The 17,528-nt window shown below is 42.9% G+C and overlaps 1 protein-coding gene across 1 annotated transcript; it reads right to left on the reverse strand.

Moving 5' to 3' along the window:
* Window positions 1-1,236: 1,236 nt before the first annotated feature.
* Window positions 1,237-17,137, reverse strand: LOC127783768 (probable LRR receptor-like serine/threonine-protein kinase At1g05700). Its single transcript, XM_052310937.1, has 13 exons — window positions 17,022-17,137; window positions 16,427-16,955; window positions 4,634-5,136; window positions 4,415-4,553; window positions 3,742-3,813; window positions 3,544-3,615; window positions 3,364-3,444; window positions 3,094-3,254; window positions 2,745-3,013; window positions 2,519-2,645; window positions 2,341-2,409; window positions 2,054-2,240; window positions 1,237-1,963 (listed from the first exon to the last, which is right to left on the reverse strand). Exons 1-13 carry the CDS (start codon window positions 17,122-17,124, stop codon window positions 1,462-1,464), a joined length of 2,814 nt encoding a protein of 937 aa, XP_052166897.1. The 5' UTR covers window positions 17,125-17,137; the 3' UTR covers window positions 1,237-1,461.
* Window positions 17,138-17,528: the final 391 nt, after the last annotated feature.

Raw genomic sequence — 17,528 nt, forward strand, 5'->3', positions numbered from 1 at the left:
GTTATCACACATTCGCAACTATATTTGTTATTTTTGTTACAACTTGTAGAAGTTGAATTTAAACTTGCATGTTTGTGGGGTGATATATTTCATATTAATCTATGTTGCCAATTTTTTTCATATTTTTTTATGACTATTTAGGTGACATGTATGAAACGAGAGATAATTTCACTTTCGCCGAAGGGAGAGAAACCGCTTCCTCCTCGGTGATGGGCCAGCTTTTCGGAATCTTCTTTGTGGGACCTGCACGACTTTGCTCGACTTTTGACTGTTTCTCCAGCATGGCATGCATGCATATATCCTAGTCTACGTGGAGTGTGTCTAACTCTGCCTACGTGGATTCACACTTACGTTACATTTTCCATTCAAAAAACGTGTTGCTACGCGCGCTGACTCTTTCCAGATTTTTTTTTTTTAAAAAAAACGGAATTGCTAAAAAAAAAAAACAGCCTTGCTACTCCAGCCTCCTAGTTTTTTACATAAATGAAGTTGATCACTGACGGATGCATATAATTAAGCTTTCCATGAGTAACTTCGACCCAAAAATATCAATTTAAATGCATATAAAGTTCTCGTCATTTATTTGTTGGCCTATCAACCACAACTTTTGAACTTATTTTAAAGTTGATTTTGAGCTATCCTTTTTAATTGCAGTATGTTTACTACCATTAATCTTTAGAGTTTAGACTACGGATAATACTAGATATAAAATTTGCATGGGTTTAGGCCTTGTTTGATTCAGCTTAGAATTATTATAATCTGAATTATTGGAGTAAGCTGAAAAAACAAGTAGATTATTATGCTAAATTATTATAATCTATATGCCAGATTCCTATAATCTAATAATCTCCTCTAGAGGAGCTTTTTTCAGATTATTGAGTGGCTAAAGACCCACTACTCTTAAATGCCTCTAATAATCCAAAGAAACAAAAATTCGTAGCCTCCTTGCCGATGTCGATCCCCTCGCGAGTGCAATCGATCGATTCCAAGCCGGATAGTGGATGGGCCATTATCTTCGGCCTTCTAATAGTTGGAAAAAATACGTACGGGATGTCAATGTCCACATCCCAACCTGAGAGGTGCATGGCTAATTGAACAACACGGGAAGAACCAGACAAAACTAGAGGACGACTCTGATTATTGTATTTGGAATTCTGAAAACGCTATGAATTGAATGGACAAAACATACTGATTTTTAATTTCTCTCCTTGAAGAATTATATATTTACAGGAGAGTACTATTGCTCAAACCAAAGACGGGTAAAATAGCTTATCCCGAGCTGGTTCTAACAAAAAAAAAACAGACTATATATATAAAAGGTTATAAATGTCTGAAATGTGTACATTTACATTTATTTTGGTCAAACAAACGCTGATAAGAAGTTCTGTACAGATTTCTTCCAGGAATTAATAGCATGTATATTTAGCAGTTCAGAACTTCAGATCAAATGGGCAAAAGCCTTCATCGTGCAGCAGGACCGGTGCCCAACGTCGGCGCCGTCCTAAGAATATGCTCCGTCTCAAATGCAGCATTGTGATGATCAACAACATCGGATTGGTCAGTGACATACGTGCTATAACTTGAGTTGGGATCAGTACTATCGCTGGTATTGAAGCCATTATACGCATTTCTGATAGCACGATGTCCATCCTCAAGCTCGATGCACTCTTGTATTTGCATCACCATATCGGTCATAGTGGGTCGTTGTGTTGATGCTTGTACAATGCACTGAAGGGCAATATTTGTGACCTTCCACACACTGTTTACATCATAGTCACTATGCATGTGTGTATCCACCACATCCTCAATGTTACCTTGAATTAGGCGTTGTTGCACCCATTTGATGATGCTGACAGGATTTGGGTTATGTAGGATAGCTCGCTTCCCAGTGACTAGCTCCAACAAGACGACACCGAAACTATAGACGTCACTCTTTGTTGTTGGTTGCATTGTCGCATGGTACCTGCAAGTTTAGCCAGTTCGGCAATACTTATCATTTATCACATAAAACACCACACAACGGCTTTACAAAGTACAAATGTGATGGCCATACTCTAGGTCCATGTATCCAAGTGTACCAACAAGAGCGTTCGTGGATACATGGGTGTCATTATTGAATGCCTTGGACAAGCCAAAATCCGCAATCTTGGCCTCCAGTCTTGTATTCAACAGGATGTTGGTTGCCTTCACATCTCTGTAAATGACAGGTGGATTGCACCCCTTGTGTAGGTATTCTAGCCCTGGCCATTAGACCGGAAAATTGAACTAGTGACCAAAGGTCTAAAAAAAAGTAAAAAAAAAACAAACTTCCAAGATTATTGAAGAGATTCAATAATTTACCTTGTGCAGATTCTAGTGCGATTTTAAGTCGCTCTCTCCAAGTTAAGTATCCACCATTGTTGTTTTCGCCTGCACATTGTTGGAGAAAAGTGACATCATAAGAGGCCTATAAGACGGTCTAGCAAATGAATTATTACATCAACCATGCTAGCGGTGCATATACAACATATGTGCATGCCTGCAATGTGTTCTTGTAAGGTTCCTTTTGACATATATTCATAGACAAGTGCCATGTATACTCCATCCTTACAATAACCGATCATAGAGACAAGATTCTTATGGTGAATCCGCGTTAAAATCTGAGCCTACACAAGTAAGCTTACTAATCACTCTCTATTGGAAACTTTCTCGTAAATTTCTACACATATAGGAACAAAATCACTTAAGGTGAAAAAAAAGGTTACCTCCACGAGGAACTCTTTAGCACCTTGGTTGGACGATTCAGACCGCAATTTGACAGCCACTTGAGTGCCGTCCTCCAAGATGCCATGGTAGACATACCCAAACCCTCCCCGGCCGAGCACTTGCTTGAAGTTGTTTGTTATCTTCTCTAATTCCTTGTATGTAAACCAGCGGTTCTCCAGTTGTAACGATGAATTGTCCCAATATCCACCACTTGTTGACACATATCTTGTTGTCTCATTTTGTGGATTTAAAGATTTTTCCATTGATCCTGTGTATGTAAAGAACAGAACTACTAGCGTTAAAAGTGTTTCAGAGATGAAGTAGAGCGGGGCTATTACTATGTTCCACCTTGCTTTTTCGGTCTTAGCATACAAATGAGTAGTGTTGTCACTGATACTATCACAACAACCAGAACTATAGGAACAGCTATATAGATGGCTAGCTTGCTCTTTCTTTTAGCTGGCTGACATGAATTGCCGTTGGTGCAGAAGTTTGGATTATTTCCATATCTGTTACGGCATAAATAAGATGTTTAGTCAAATTTAATTTATTTTCAAAAATTGCCCAAGAATTTGGTGTTCAGAAAAGCTTGATAACAAAAGAATGCAGTGTACTTACCTTAGATCTAGGGAGCCATCTTGAACTCTCTTGAGAAGTCCAGATGGAATTGATCCGATGAGTTGATTTCCTGTCAAATCTCTAAAGAAGCCATATAATGTGGATGATTTCAGTTGAAAATGATTCGCATAGGTGAACACGATCAATATAATTAATTTGACAAAAAGTTACCAAACTTACAAAACTCTCATTGAAGATAACTGTGAGAGGACATCTGGAATTGAGCCTGTCAGGTTGTTGTTTGACAGATCCCTGCAAGAGGTGGAGTAAGAACCATATATATGTTTAGTATATATGGAGTAATATTTCTCAAATTTAACAGAAAATTCCAAGGTAGGGTTAAGAAATCGATCGATGCACTGTGAACTCAAAACGCACAAGTATTGAATAGCCTTGAGGTTCCCAAAAGAGGATGATATATCACCACTCAAGCCAGCGGCGGACAGATTTCTACAAAAAAAAAAAAAACAATATAATCAGATTGATCCAGTTTCACTAGTTACAAAGTTAATTATGGGAAATACTCGGATTTACCCCCCTAAACTATTATGTTGGTTGATTTACGTCCCTAAACTATGATGCCATTCATTTGGCATCCTTCTAATTAACTAGATGAATTACCCCTTAATAAAATACGGGCGGTTTTGATCTGACATGGCATGTGTGAATGACATGTACGTCTCTTTTTTTTCTTTCAGTTTCTTTTAAGTATGCTGACTCAATTGTCACATAGGATCAAAACCACCTCTATTCATTTAGTGGTATAACCTATCCAGGTTAGAGTTTAAGGGTGTTGATTGTTTGGTAGTTTAATAGGGGTAAATCAAACCAATTACCCAAGAGTTCAGTGGTGAATCGGAAAGTTTTATTTTATCATGTTACCTCACATTACTTTTCTTACATGACTACACGTACTTGATTCAAGATTTAGTATCCATAAAAATATGGTTATGATCATCATTAATGTAGAGGCAATAACCTTCTTTTTTTTGAAAAAAAATAATGGTTTTCTTCCATTTTTCACGAGCAACCTATGAACGGAATCACTTACGAGCGTGTGACTCTTGCACGGTCGGAAATGGAATAGGTGCAGGTCAACCTATCCCACACATATGCCTTTGGAATGCACGGGTCACCCATCCAATTGTTCTTCACTTGGTACTCCGTCTTGATCGTTATCATTGCGGATGCTGCCAGTGCGCATAAGTAATTTTCACCACTAACAGTATATTATGCATATAAGTATGTCAGCATGCTTGTTAATTCGTACCGTCCTCCGAGTTTGTGCCAATGTTGGCGGTGGAGATGACAAAGAAAACCTCGCCACCGTTGATGAGCGGTGGCAGCGTCGAGTTGGCGGTGGCGTCGATACTGATATTGTACCAGCGGTTTTTCTCCATGGTCTGTGTGGCATAGACGGCATCCGCCTTAAGGTATCTTGGCTCGAAAAAATTCGGTAGCCACAATACGCCATTGAGATTAATGTAGAACTGGCGTGAGGCGTTGTTGGGTACGCTCTCCAGCTCCGAGAAGTAAAAAATGGCGATGAAACCCCGAGTTTGGCCGTTGGTCTCCAACTCGGGCTCCCAGTACATCTGGATGTTATCGGCCGCGTTGCGCGGTCTGATCGCCGTCTGCATCACCGCCATTGGTGGGTCGAACGGGTCATTGTCTTCCTTCTGCACTAGATCCCTCGTCGATATCTCATTCCATCTCGTGTCGTTCGCGTCGATCCAGGTATCCCACATTCTATCGTAGGGATCACTCGGGAACCTGCAGGTCATGGAATCAAATGCATCTACGGCCATTAATCCATCCTTCTTTCATGCTTTCTGTTTCACACGCAGCTTTACTTTGTAACCAATATAATTATTATATAAACCTTATTAAAATATTATCTTAGTAATTCAAATCAAAGATAATTAAAAGATACGCAAGGCTTCCGTAAAAAATTTCGTCCGTCTTTCGCTTATCCACACGAGCAACGGTTTCATTAATTTTCGTTCGTGCGTGTTATGACTCCAATTTGTTACCAGCCTCATTGACCACTGAATACTTATATTGCTAAATTGTAGCAACACCTCATGACACAACCATGAATATTCTCAGTTGGTTAGCCAATGAAACTTTCAACCAAAAGGTTTGGAGTTCGGCTCCCATCACCCCTTTGTTCTCAGTACGTAGTCACCAAATTTTTTCATATGGTCCTGATTATCGACCTTCTCCTCTGTGGCAAGGTCCTAAGGGCATCTACAAATTTTTCATATGGTCCTGATTAACAACCTTCTTCTCTGTGGCAAGGTCCTAAGGGCATCTACAAATTTTTCATATGGTCCTGATTAACAACCTTCTTCTCTGTGGCACCGCCGTACAACGGCACCTGACAGGAGCGTGTCGTAGGAAAACGGCGTGAACCGTGTCCTACGAAACCGCGATCTCAGTACCAGTACCAGGACATAGCGCTGGTACCCACGGTGACAAACATGAATCATTGCAAATCCTTATAATTAATAGAGGACTTGTTTACCTTAACTTAGGTTGCAGCTCAGACAGCCCGAGAATGCAACCGGCGACACGGACGAGGCAAACACCAACAACAGCAGCAGCAGCGGAACCAACCAACGAACTAACACCCAACGCCACAGGCAACAGCAGGGAACTAGGACGAAACCCTAATCTTCACTTCACTTCAACTTCATCTTCGGAGCTGGCAGAACTATATTTATATAGAGAGTAAGGGTGAGTACTTACGTACTCAGCAAGCCAGGGAAACTTAGGTGGTTAATGCAAGCTTCAAGGGAAGACTATTTATTTAGCAATCAGTTTTGTTTTCAAGGTTTTCAACAATCTAAGTGTGTGCTTTCCACAACCAGAGCGAGACAAAGTCTCAGCTCGGTCGGGGTGAGAAGTAACAAATTTATTTATCAAGATTTGCACAACTCCAAGAGTTGGCTTCAAATCTAGTTTTCCCAAACCAAACCAATTTTCCAAATTTCCCGATAATAGTGGACCCCAAACGACCAATCACTTCCAGGGACTCCCGGTCCCACTGTCCCCCGGACAGCTAAATGCTTCCCAAGCATTAGGTTTCCCAAACCTTAACACCTTTTCATAAAACAGGGTAAAACAAAAACTACGCTAAGGAATCACCTCACATCCGCCCATGACCGTGGGCACGGCTGTTCGAACAGTTTAATAACCTCTGCAGAGGAGGTACACTTTACCCACACGACGTTACTAACCTAGGTCACCCAGCCCGTGCAGAACAGCCACGTCTGGCGACTTTGAGGCTTTCACGACAAGGCATTTCCAAAGCCGACACAGGGTTGCCATATGCCAACGAGAGGGGTCCCAGACCAACAACAGGTTAGGTCCCAGACCATACTGTGCCAGGAAGCCCGAGGGTTCTCCCCGACACCACCCCGTTGAATCCACATGTCTCTTGGCATCATGGTTCCCCTGATTAGCTAATTACTCAGCCAGGGGCGTCCCATTACACCCATGTGGTCGCACTGTTGTATGCTCGAATGTAATTCCGAAGGAATCGGTCCTTAAATGCGACCGCACAAGTATTCCACCCAGGAATGGCCTTGTGTCGCGAGTTTCATTTTTAAAACTCATTTTCTTTCACAAGGCACCGACCCAGGCGTCGGGTTTTCCAAAGATTTTGTAAACCAAGTGTTACCCAAGAAGTTACTCAAATTTTAAGTTTGAAGGCGACCGTCGATACTCGCACAGAGTGCACGAATTATCGAGGCGCAACTAGATGGTTACAAGGGAACATGATATAACAATTAACAATAGAAGGATCAGATGCAACAAGTTAGGTAGGCCCATCGGTCTGCCTTGTAGACGGGGCAAACAGATTAAGTGCAATCCTATCAATGCATAATATTTTGCAAGCAATATAATTAAGTTCAAATATAGGATCAATATGTTCAAAGGTGGCTTGCCTTGCTCAGGGTCTTCACGAAGCTTCACAAATCTTCGAGAAATCCGCTTGAAGAAAAATATCCGATAACCACAACTAGGCGCAAACAATCAAAAACCTAAGCAAAGACCAAATAAAATGTCCTATTTAGGCTAATTAATAGTGCCATTAGATAGATCACAATTCAATGGAATTACTGGAAGTGGAACGGAGGCAATCGGACGAACGGATCGAGGGATATGAATTTTGGAAGTTTAAATGAATTTTTCTAGACAAGGAGATGATTTGTCGGAATTTTCTGGAATACGAGAAATGGTTTATGGAATTTATAGAAATAATATTCTCAAGAATATTATTGACATCCATTGACATACGGGCTCGAGGGGACGAATTATTGGAATCTCCGGATTAAGAGGATGGGTTTATGGAATTTGGAATATAGGAAATGATTTATTGAATTTCTAGAAAAGAGAAATATGTGAGGACTATTGAAAAAGATATTCCCAAGAATATCTTTGACTCATTGACACGTGGGGCCAACAAGAAGGTGAGAGAGAGAGGAGCAATTGGAGGGAGTAATTGTGGACTTTTAGCTCTTGGGTGATGGACACTGGGCTTGGACGAAGGGAGTGTATGTGGACTTTGTTTGTCTTACTTATCAGGCCGAGGAGGAGGGTGGCTACTGGGCCAAGCCCAAGAGCAAGAGAGAGGGGCGGCTGCTGACTGGGCGTCGGCTGACTTGGTCAAGCGGGGCCGATGGCTGAGGTGGCGCCAACGTGGACGTCACGTCGGATGGGGAAGGGAGAGGAGGCCGGGCGGCTCATCGGACGGCTCACGGCGCGCGGCGGGATCCGGCGAACGGCAGCAAGCCGGAGGGGCGGCTAGCACTGGCGGCAGGAGGAGGAGAAGGGGCACTCATTCCACGGCTCGGATCGGGAAGACGACGCGCGACGACGGCCGGCGGCGGCGGCCAATCTCGCCGGCACGCCGACGTGGCCGCGCGCGAGAAGAGAGAAGGGCGCGCAGGCTCGGGCTTAGCCGAATCGGTATGGGGTTGCAACGCGCACGCGGTGACGCGGGACCCGATGGTCACCGGCGACACACGCGCGGTGGCGTTATGCGGCGGCGGAAGGGGCGACACGGTGCGGAGGCAAAGGAGAAGGCCGGCGGCCTAGGGACAGTCGGGGGGAGCTCAAGGGGATCCCCGGGAGCGTGGCGGCGAGAGGAATCGGCGCGAGAGGTGCTGACGGCGGTGGATTGCGGCGAGGGCAATCACCGGCGAGCAAAAAGGGGAAAACATAACGAGACGACGAGGATTCGATTCAAAGGGGTGGGAGCATCTCCGGGGTTCAAGGAATCCGTTTCCGGTGTCGGATGGGGCGGAGAAGCACTGAGGAGGGCCGGCGACGAGCAGCGGCCTCCGGGAGCGGACGGTAATGGCGGTGAGGCCATGCCGGGCGACGGCGGTGCTAGGGAATGGTTTGGAGAGGTCCTAGGGAGCTCAAGGACGGTGTTGGCGAGGGTGGTCGACGAGCTGGGGCCCGACGACGGCGCGACTGCGCGCGGCGGCGGAAACAGAGCAACGGCGAGGTGCGCGGCGCATCGTGCGGCAGGCTATGGCGTGCGGCGGCGGGCGCGGCATAGCGAGCGGTAGGAGGAAAGGGTTCAGCGGGGAGCTCACCGACGAGAGGAAACGGCGTCGGCGGATCGGAGGGAGTCGTGGCGAGGTGGTCGCAACGGTGGGATGGCGCGGCACCGAGTGGGCGCGGCCGGGGAGGAAGAGAGGAGAGGTGGCGCCCGGAGCTCCTCGTCACGCGCCCATGCAGGCACCGGTTCCTCCGGTGCTCGGCGGCGAACGGCGACGACGAGATCGGGTCGAGCGGCAACAGGGCGGCGACGGTTGTTCGGCTGCAATGGCGCGGTGGGGGGCGAAAACGAGAGAGATGGAGGGGAGGGGCTCGGCTGTGGTTTTATAGGCGCGGGACGTGGAGCTTCGAGGGGAAGGAACCGAGCACGGGCGATCAAGGAGAGGCGGTGGTGGACTCGCGGTCAAGCTGTGACAGAGGCGGTCACGGGTGGCAAAGGAGGTGACGGTGGCGCCGGTCGAGGAAAAAGCAAAAAGGGGGAGGGAGAAAGGAGCTCGGCTCCTTGCCGATTTTGGGCGAGCTGAGGGAGGAGAGAGCGCGTGGGAGAGAGAGGCGCTGCCTCCGCGTCTTGGACACACGCGCGCTGCTGCGCAGAGGTGGGGGCGGCGGCAGAGTGGGCGCGGGCGGCTGCGCGGTGCAGGCGGGCCAGGGCGGACGGCGACCGAGGGCGGTCGGCCACCATGGCGGGAGCGCGCGCGGGAACGAGCGAAGGCGGTGGAGGTTTGAGCGATGCCGGCGGGAAATCGACGTCGGCGCGTGAGAGAGAGAAAGCATCGAGAGAGAGAGAAAGAACGAGAGAGCGAGAGAGCTCTCTCTCAGCTCGGCTCGGCGCGTGCAACGCACGTGCGAGGCTGAGGGAGGAGATGGGCCAAGGAAGGAAGAATCGGCCCAACGACCAAGGGGGCAAAATAGACTTTTGCAGAGAGATGATTTGGAAGGGATTTGGATTTGGAATTGAATTTCGAATTTGATTACTTGGACTTAGAGAAACAGGGAGGAGTCAAGGAATGGATTCAAGGTGGACTCGGATATTTGTGGAATCGGGACAAGTATTTGGCGAGGATTCAAAGGAGGTGATTGAATTTCAGGATTTGATTTCGAAAACTTGAATCGGGATTGGAAACTTGAGGTGGAGGATTTTGATGGCGATGAGAGGGAACAACGATGGAGATTGAATTGAGATCCATGGCACGACTTAGACTCTCACTCAAAGAACGAAATTTTTGCATATAGGATTTTGCCGAATTAGTTTTTAACGTCACACGAAAAGCGGAGCGTTACACAAGGTCATAAGGGCATCTACAAAGGTAGAGTAAGGGCATCTACCTGGCAAGGTCATAAGGGCATCTACAAAGGTAGAGTCAGGTATGAGCTCTATGCTATCTAGAGACTAGCATCCTACAATAGTTTGAGACAATATGGTCTGTAATCATTAATGTATAAAATTTTTTTCTTATTATTCGTTGCTTTCTTTTACCACCATGCAACAAAATCTGCTCTAATAAATGCTAAGAGTCGACTCTGAGCCGTTGTCATGTATAACAACCATATTTCTCTTTCCTCCTTTCTCTTTCTTCCATGCCATCAAATTTATTTGCATGACAATAGAGAGAGACCAGAAATGAAGACCGTTGTACATGCCTTAAGTGTGTGGTTCTGCCTGCTAATGATGAGAGGCAACTAATCCTATTTAATACTTCTTACTTCCTTCCAAGTAAACAATAATCTCCAAACCAGCATACATTTTAAAGTATTTATCAAATTTCTAATCCATACGAAATATCAACAAGTTGAAATCCATACTCATTATCATTTTTAGCTATCTATATGTAAATTGGTAAAGCTGAATTAAATTAGGCTAAATTTCTATTTGATTATACTATTCCTTTGTCGAGGTCCACCAAGTTGAAGAAACCCATTCTTCCAATTTGATGAAAATTCTAATGCAATTTTTTAAAGTTATAGATATAATAACATATAATACTTTTTAAACATATATGATCAAATTAGATTTATCGTCTACAATACATCGTGATGGAATTGGAATATAGATCTGGCGGCTTAGCTTTTTCAATGCCTAGGTGGATCCTTGGTTATCTCCAGATTAATGCTATCATTAACAAATTTGAACTGCTATGATGTTTCTCCTCACGCGATAAATCATATTCAGCTTCAGTGACCCACCATTTATTAGTTCGAAGAGATTTTTGCAATCAAGTGAAGCAAGCGCCACGCGATAGCTTGCAATGTGGGTTAACATCATGATCCATAATTTCAAAATACTACACATGCAAGGCGTCATGAACCTAAACGATTAGTTTTCCCGTTGCAACGCACAGACTTTTTTTCAAGTAATTCAAAGATTCGTGACTTTCCTTTCGTCACACCTTCTTTTCGTTCGTCAATCAGGGGAGTCTGGCTCGGAAACGACGGGATTCGGACAAAACTGAGCCGAGTTTGCCAGGATGAAAACTAAGCCGAAATTCACGGAATTTAGCACAAGATGGATGAGGCTTTCTCGAGGAAATGGTAGAGGAGATTGAGGGGAACCCATCTTCGCATCAAATTTAGAAAGGGGAGCAAAGGGGAGGCGGGATTGGAAGGAGAAGCAGCGCCAGCTTCTCCAGGCACGAGAGTTAGGTCTAGAGGAGGAGGAGGAAGACGACCCTGGCACGTGGGCCCCCGGCGACAGAGAGAGGAGGGACTGAGGGAGGCTCTCTATACTTGCTCTGCTGCTGCTGGGCCAAAGGAGAAAGGAAGAAAGCAAACATGATGAAAGGAGGAGGAGACATATTAGACTTGACCGGAGAGGAGGCAAGCCTGCCGGAGACGGAAAACAGACTTCACTAGAATTTGTCCAAGGAGGGAGGATTTTAATTACTTTTCTATTTAAATTAAATACTAAAATGATCTTTGAATTTTCAAAAACACTTCCAGTGCTCAAATAATTTAAAAAATCATGAAAATAGTTGGACACTCAAAATATTTAAAAAAAATATTTATCTAGATCATTTAATCATTAATAATTGTTTACATAATTACTAAAATGTTCTTTGTATTATTAAAATTAATAATTGGAAAATTCTAAAGAGTATAATTAATCATGGAGAATATAGTAAAGATTAAATATAGCCATGTTTTAATTAGGAAATTTTATTTCTCATATTAAACTTCACTTGTAAATTAATGAAATTTAATATAAATTTCAGAAATAATTTATTAAATAATTTCCAAATCGTTGAAATGAAAATCAGGGTGTGAGAGAACACAAATCCTCAAAAAAGAGCACAACAACAAACAGAACACATGAGTCATATCCAAGACCTAACACACCCAAAATCATATAATAGCATCTGCCATCTTCAGTGCCACCGATCGGCTGTGCTCTCCTCGCTCCACCTTCGAGATGGATGGCGGCTCGCATCCCTCTGCTCCAGACGGCCGGATCCGCCAGCGAGATATTCCTTAATTTTCTTCCCGTTGCAACTTTTTCTAGTATGATAAATACTCACTTTACATGCCTAACTTAATTTAAAACTGAGACACGGTCATCCATGAATTTTACACATTGTTCTCTTTTCGTCCTTTGACCAAATTCAGCCCTTGTTCTTTTCAATTACTAGCTAGCAGAATATCATTCTCATTTTCCCTAAACAATTAAACGGTGTGATTTCTTTTAAAAAAAACTTTATATAAAAAAATTCTTCAAAATAGATTTTAAAATCTATTTTTATTAATACTTAATTAATTATGCACATATTATTCAACTAATGTCGATCAGCCATTGATAAAGTGAGTTTGAATGACATGGCATTGTGATTTAAATCTGAAAAAAAAAATCTTTTGGACCTTACAAACTAGTACATGAACTCAATTTTTTCTTAAAAAATACAACTTATTCTCTACAACACAACCTAGATTATATTTTGGTGAGCTATATAAAGAACTATTCAGCAACAAAAAATAGTTTTATGATATGTATAAAATAAGTTTTCTGTGCTCGCAATAATCTTTGCTATTGAATGAACCTAATTTATTAAGGTATAATTTTCATAGATCTGCAACTAAAAAACTTTCTAAACTTTTTTGCAAACTATTTTTTCTAAAAATTCATATGCAATTTTATTAGTGATGAGGACATCCCAGCTGTGCACGCTAGCTCAAGTCCCAAAGATCTAAATCAAGGTCCACTTACGCGAAGTCGTGCGAAGAAACTACAACAGCAGGTGAACTCACTCCATGCTACATTTGATGCATCTATAGATGAGAATGTTATACTATCTAAATATTCTACTTTGGTTGTGCTTAGGAATATGCAACAAGAGGAAGCTGAATTGGGCAGTGAAAAAGGACCAGCAAAAAGGACCAATTCAGCTTCAAAACGGACCAGTTCAAGAAATCATCATAACTTTTGATTCTCAAAAGCTATGAAGGTGAATGAGCACTTTCTGGAAAGCTTATTGAGTATAGTTTCACACCCAACAAATCGCTCGTCCATTGGATTTGCCACTAAAGAGTTATGGCCAGATTAGTGGACACTACTCCAAAGGCCAACAGTCTGCCAAGACATTCAACTTTCCATGCAAAACTCTATCAATCTACAATATTTTGTAGTGTATTATTCACATGGTGTGAAAGCTTATTAACTTAGATTTCCAACGCAACCGACCCCATGTCATTTAGACTTCCCAATAAGGAGTAATGACATTTTTACTGAAGACTGCTCAGAAGGCAAATAGACGCGCGAGTCTTCTCGGGAATTCAGTTGTGGAGACCTTTGGGCTAGCCTATGTCCTTTAAAATTCCAAGACTTTTCATACCTATCTAGGAGGGTTGTTCCTAGTATAAATATCCCTATGTGCTTCTACAAAACAACTTTGATGATTTGATAACCTGAATGGTAGTACAAACATGGGTGCATGATTTCGCATCAAAGTTTTAGTCCTGGTTCGTGCCTCCAATTGTGCACACTTAGGTTGATGGGTGCACTTGTAATAGAATTTAGTAAGGTAAGAGATTTAACACCGTTTACCATCTCTTCGAGTGTATATTAAAGGTGGGCATATGTGAGTCTGTGCGCGTTTGTCTTTCATATAAGGGACAATTTCGTTTCTGCCCTTGTTTTGATGTCCAATACTAATTTTGCCCCTACTTTTTAGGGTTTTCATTTTTACCCTCACTTTTTTTAACCGAAAGAGGCGTTTGACCCTGCTATATACGGAAGTGAGAGGGACCGGGCTTATGGCATTAAATAAGGATGTGACTACACAGCTAGTGGAAGCTGGTTTGTCTAAACCAGCTACCACTCCATCTATAGTCTCGTTTCAACTTTAAAAAAAATACAATAGTATGTATCTTTTTTTAATCTCTTTAATAACTTATATCTTTTAAATCACATATTGTTTTTAAGATCTATTTGCATCATTGTACTCCACTCAAAATATGTGATAAAACGAGATCCATTTTGAATATATTCAAACATTTTATTAATTTAAAAGTAATTTATTACATGTTAGAAAGTAACTTCCATGTTATCAGGAAGTAACCATTACATCTTATACATGATTAATTCTCATTAGTTATTCCATCAATGTTATTTACAATCCATCAAAGGTTTTTTTTTTCTCATTCTACATGAAAAACAAAAATGAAAGGAAAGAAACAATCGGTGATTAAAATAGATTTATAGAGAGTTACTTCTGAACCATGCAAAAGTTACTTCCAATTAACATTGAAGTTACTTTTAAAAATTGTTAAACTTACATATGCTGATATGTGTTGATTAAGTTTAATTTCTAGATAGAGTTATATTTTTATCCCTACAACGAGTTTACTTCTAATGTCGTGATAAAGTTACTTCCGTTTTATTTTAAGTTACTTTTATAATTTATGTTAATTACTTTTATACTTTATTGAATTTACTTTTATATGTCTATCTAAGAAGTAATTTAGTCAAATCTAAAAGTAATTTATGTATATGATAAAAGTAACTTACATATGTAATAAAAGTAATTTACAAATATAAATATTTTTTCATCATAATATAATCATGTAAGATCTTGTTCTGAAGATTTAATTGCAACAAGCACAATGGTGTAATCGGATTATAGATTCAGATAAGTAATTTGAGAGAAAACTTTATGAAAAAGGGAAAAGCATGCATGTGTATTGACTTCTCCACTCAATTGCTCACACGGTTGGGTCGCGCGTTAAGACTATCGCGAGAGGCCTTGCTAGATAAATTATATGATTAAATAAATAGAGAAATATATGAAATAAACATTTTTCGAATTGTTGATTGACTCTTTTACCCCTGGGAAATTCCCAAAGAGGGGAAACTATTCCAGCCTCTCACTCTCACGGCAACCCCATCCAGCGGCATCCAGCAACGTGGAAGGCGGCGATGAGCGAGGGCGAGCGGCGCCTCGGCACAGACCCCTCCCGCCGTCGAGCAGGGCTGCCCTGCGCGGGATAGGTGGCTGGGAGAGGGTGCGGCGACAGCGGAGAGAGGGTGCGGCGGCGGGGTGAGGAGGCTTGGAGGCGGCGGTGAGGAGGGGGTTAGGTGGTGACGAGGACATCCCAGCCAGGCGGCAGCGGCTTAGCTAGGGGGTGGCGACGGTGGCGGCTCAACGCGGGGAGGAGGCGGTGGTGGCGACTCAGAGTGGGGAGGGGGTGACAATAGCGGCGGCTCGACGCGGGGAGGAGGCGATGGTGGCGACTCAGCGTGGGGAGGACCCGAGGCGACGGTGGTGACCCAGCCAGTGGGCGACGACGACGGCTCAATGCGGGGAGGAGGCAATGGTGACTCGGCGTGGAGAAGAGGCGATGGCGACTCGGCGTGGAGAAGAGGCGGAGAGGAGGCGGCGGCGGCAACTTGTAGCTTGCTCTATGACTTTTTTTGGCCAAATCTTGTCATTTTTTGTTCAACATTTGTCCAGATTTACCAAATTTATCAAATTTGTATGTCAAATTTTGAAACAATATTTGCAAAGGAGGGTATGGATGTCTTTTTGTGAAAGGTTTAACGCCGTTAAGTAGGGGCAAAACTTAGTTTCGTTTAAAAAAACAGGGGAAAAAACGAAAACCTAAAAAACGGGGGCAAAACCAATATTGGATATAGAAGTAGGGGTAAGAACGAAATTGCCCCTTCATATAGTTAATAGTCTAAAAGAAAAGTTGATAATATTTAGTACTCTCTCCGTCCCTAAATATTTGACGCCGTTGACTTTTTTAAACATGTTTGACCATTTATCTTATTCAAACAATTTAAGTAATTATTAATTATTTTCCTATCATTTGATTAATGATTAAATATACTACTACTACTCAAGTCTTTGAATAATATTCATAAACTTTTTTAATAAGACGAACGGTCAAACATGTTTAAAAAAGTCAATGACGTCAAATATTTAGTAACGGAGGGAGTGCTTAATTAAATCTATACAATAATCTAGCTATAAGATCGATCGATGTTTTGAGTACCCACCTGATGGTGCCGTTAGTCGGGCCGAAGTTGAGCCGGGCGAGCTGGACGAGGCCTTGCGTCGCGTTGACCTGTGGATAGAGCCTATTCTCGAGAGGCCTCAAGTCCAAGCCGGAGATGAAGGGCGTGCCGGCGCCGGTGTTGATGAGGCATACCTGCACGAATTCGTCGGGCACCACCACGATGGCTTCCTTCGTCACCTGATGACTGGGGTCCGTGATATTCACCGTCGTCCAGAAGTTGACACCGATGTGGAGGTCAAACACGGCCAACTTGCTGAGGCCGTCGTAGTTGCCATACATGAAGGTGGCGCGGATGAGGTACTTGGACCCGGCCACGAGCGACCGGAGCGTGTAGCAGTTGCGCACGCCGTCGGGAAAGGCACGCACGTTGTAGGTTCGTCCGTGCCCGGAATCCATGTACGACGCCGAGATGTTGTGGTTGGAGCCGCTGTCGGTGAAGCCGTCGTCGGCGTCGTAGGATATATTGGTCGTGTTGTCCACGTACCTCGTCTTCGGCGGGATACCACAGTGTATATCCTGATGAATTTAGTATAGACATACTCCATCGAAAGACTGCAGGATCGGACATGGTGGATTAATATAGTACGTACCTTTGCTGTCTGGCTGCGCACGAGATTGGAGTACGCCGACCGCGAATAAGAGAAGAAGAAGCAACCACTGAAGTGAACGCTCCATCATTGCTCATGCTAGGTGCTAGCTATCCAGAATAATCTCTCTATGAACATGCTTCCCCTATTTATAGCCAGTTTTAATCTAGCGAGCGAACAAGTAGTAGTAATAAGTATATACGCGTCAGTTTTAATATATAAGAATTCTTTTTAAGATAGGTTAAAAGATTTTTTTTTTAGTCATTTCGGTTGTCAGTTTTTAAATTTTGAACTGCTTAGAGCATTTTATCTTTCTAGCATTTGACCGGTTGTGGAATCATTGAAATAGGATTTATAGGAATTAGCACAGAATGCTTATATTATGGTATAAAATTTAAAATTTTAGAAATCTTTTATATTTTAGGATGGAACAGTTACGACTATTATATTGGTTCCGTTAATTAACACCATCGCGATCAGATGACCTCGTCAGTG

Source organism: Oryza glaberrima, chromosome 1 (assembly GCF_000147395.1).
Source record: "Oryza glaberrima chromosome 1, OglaRS2, whole genome shotgun sequence".
Lineage (NCBI taxonomy): Eukaryota > Viridiplantae > Streptophyta > Magnoliopsida > Poales > Poaceae > Oryza > Oryza glaberrima.

Excerpts from the sequence above, each read along its gene's own strand:
- LOC127783768 (XM_052310937.1), bottom strand. The coding sequence starts at position 17,124 with ATGATGGAGCGTTCACTTCAGTGGTTGCTTCTTCTTCTCTTATTCGCG. Across the intron at positions 16,956-17,021 it reads CAAAGGTACGTACTATATTA|ACTGTGGTATCCCGCCGAAG; the intron begins ATCCACCATGTC and ends ATCAGGATATAC. Across the intron at positions 4,554-4,633 it reads TGGCACAAACTCGGAGGACG|CATCCGCAATGATAACGATC; the intron begins GTACGAATTAAC and ends GCGCACTGGCAG.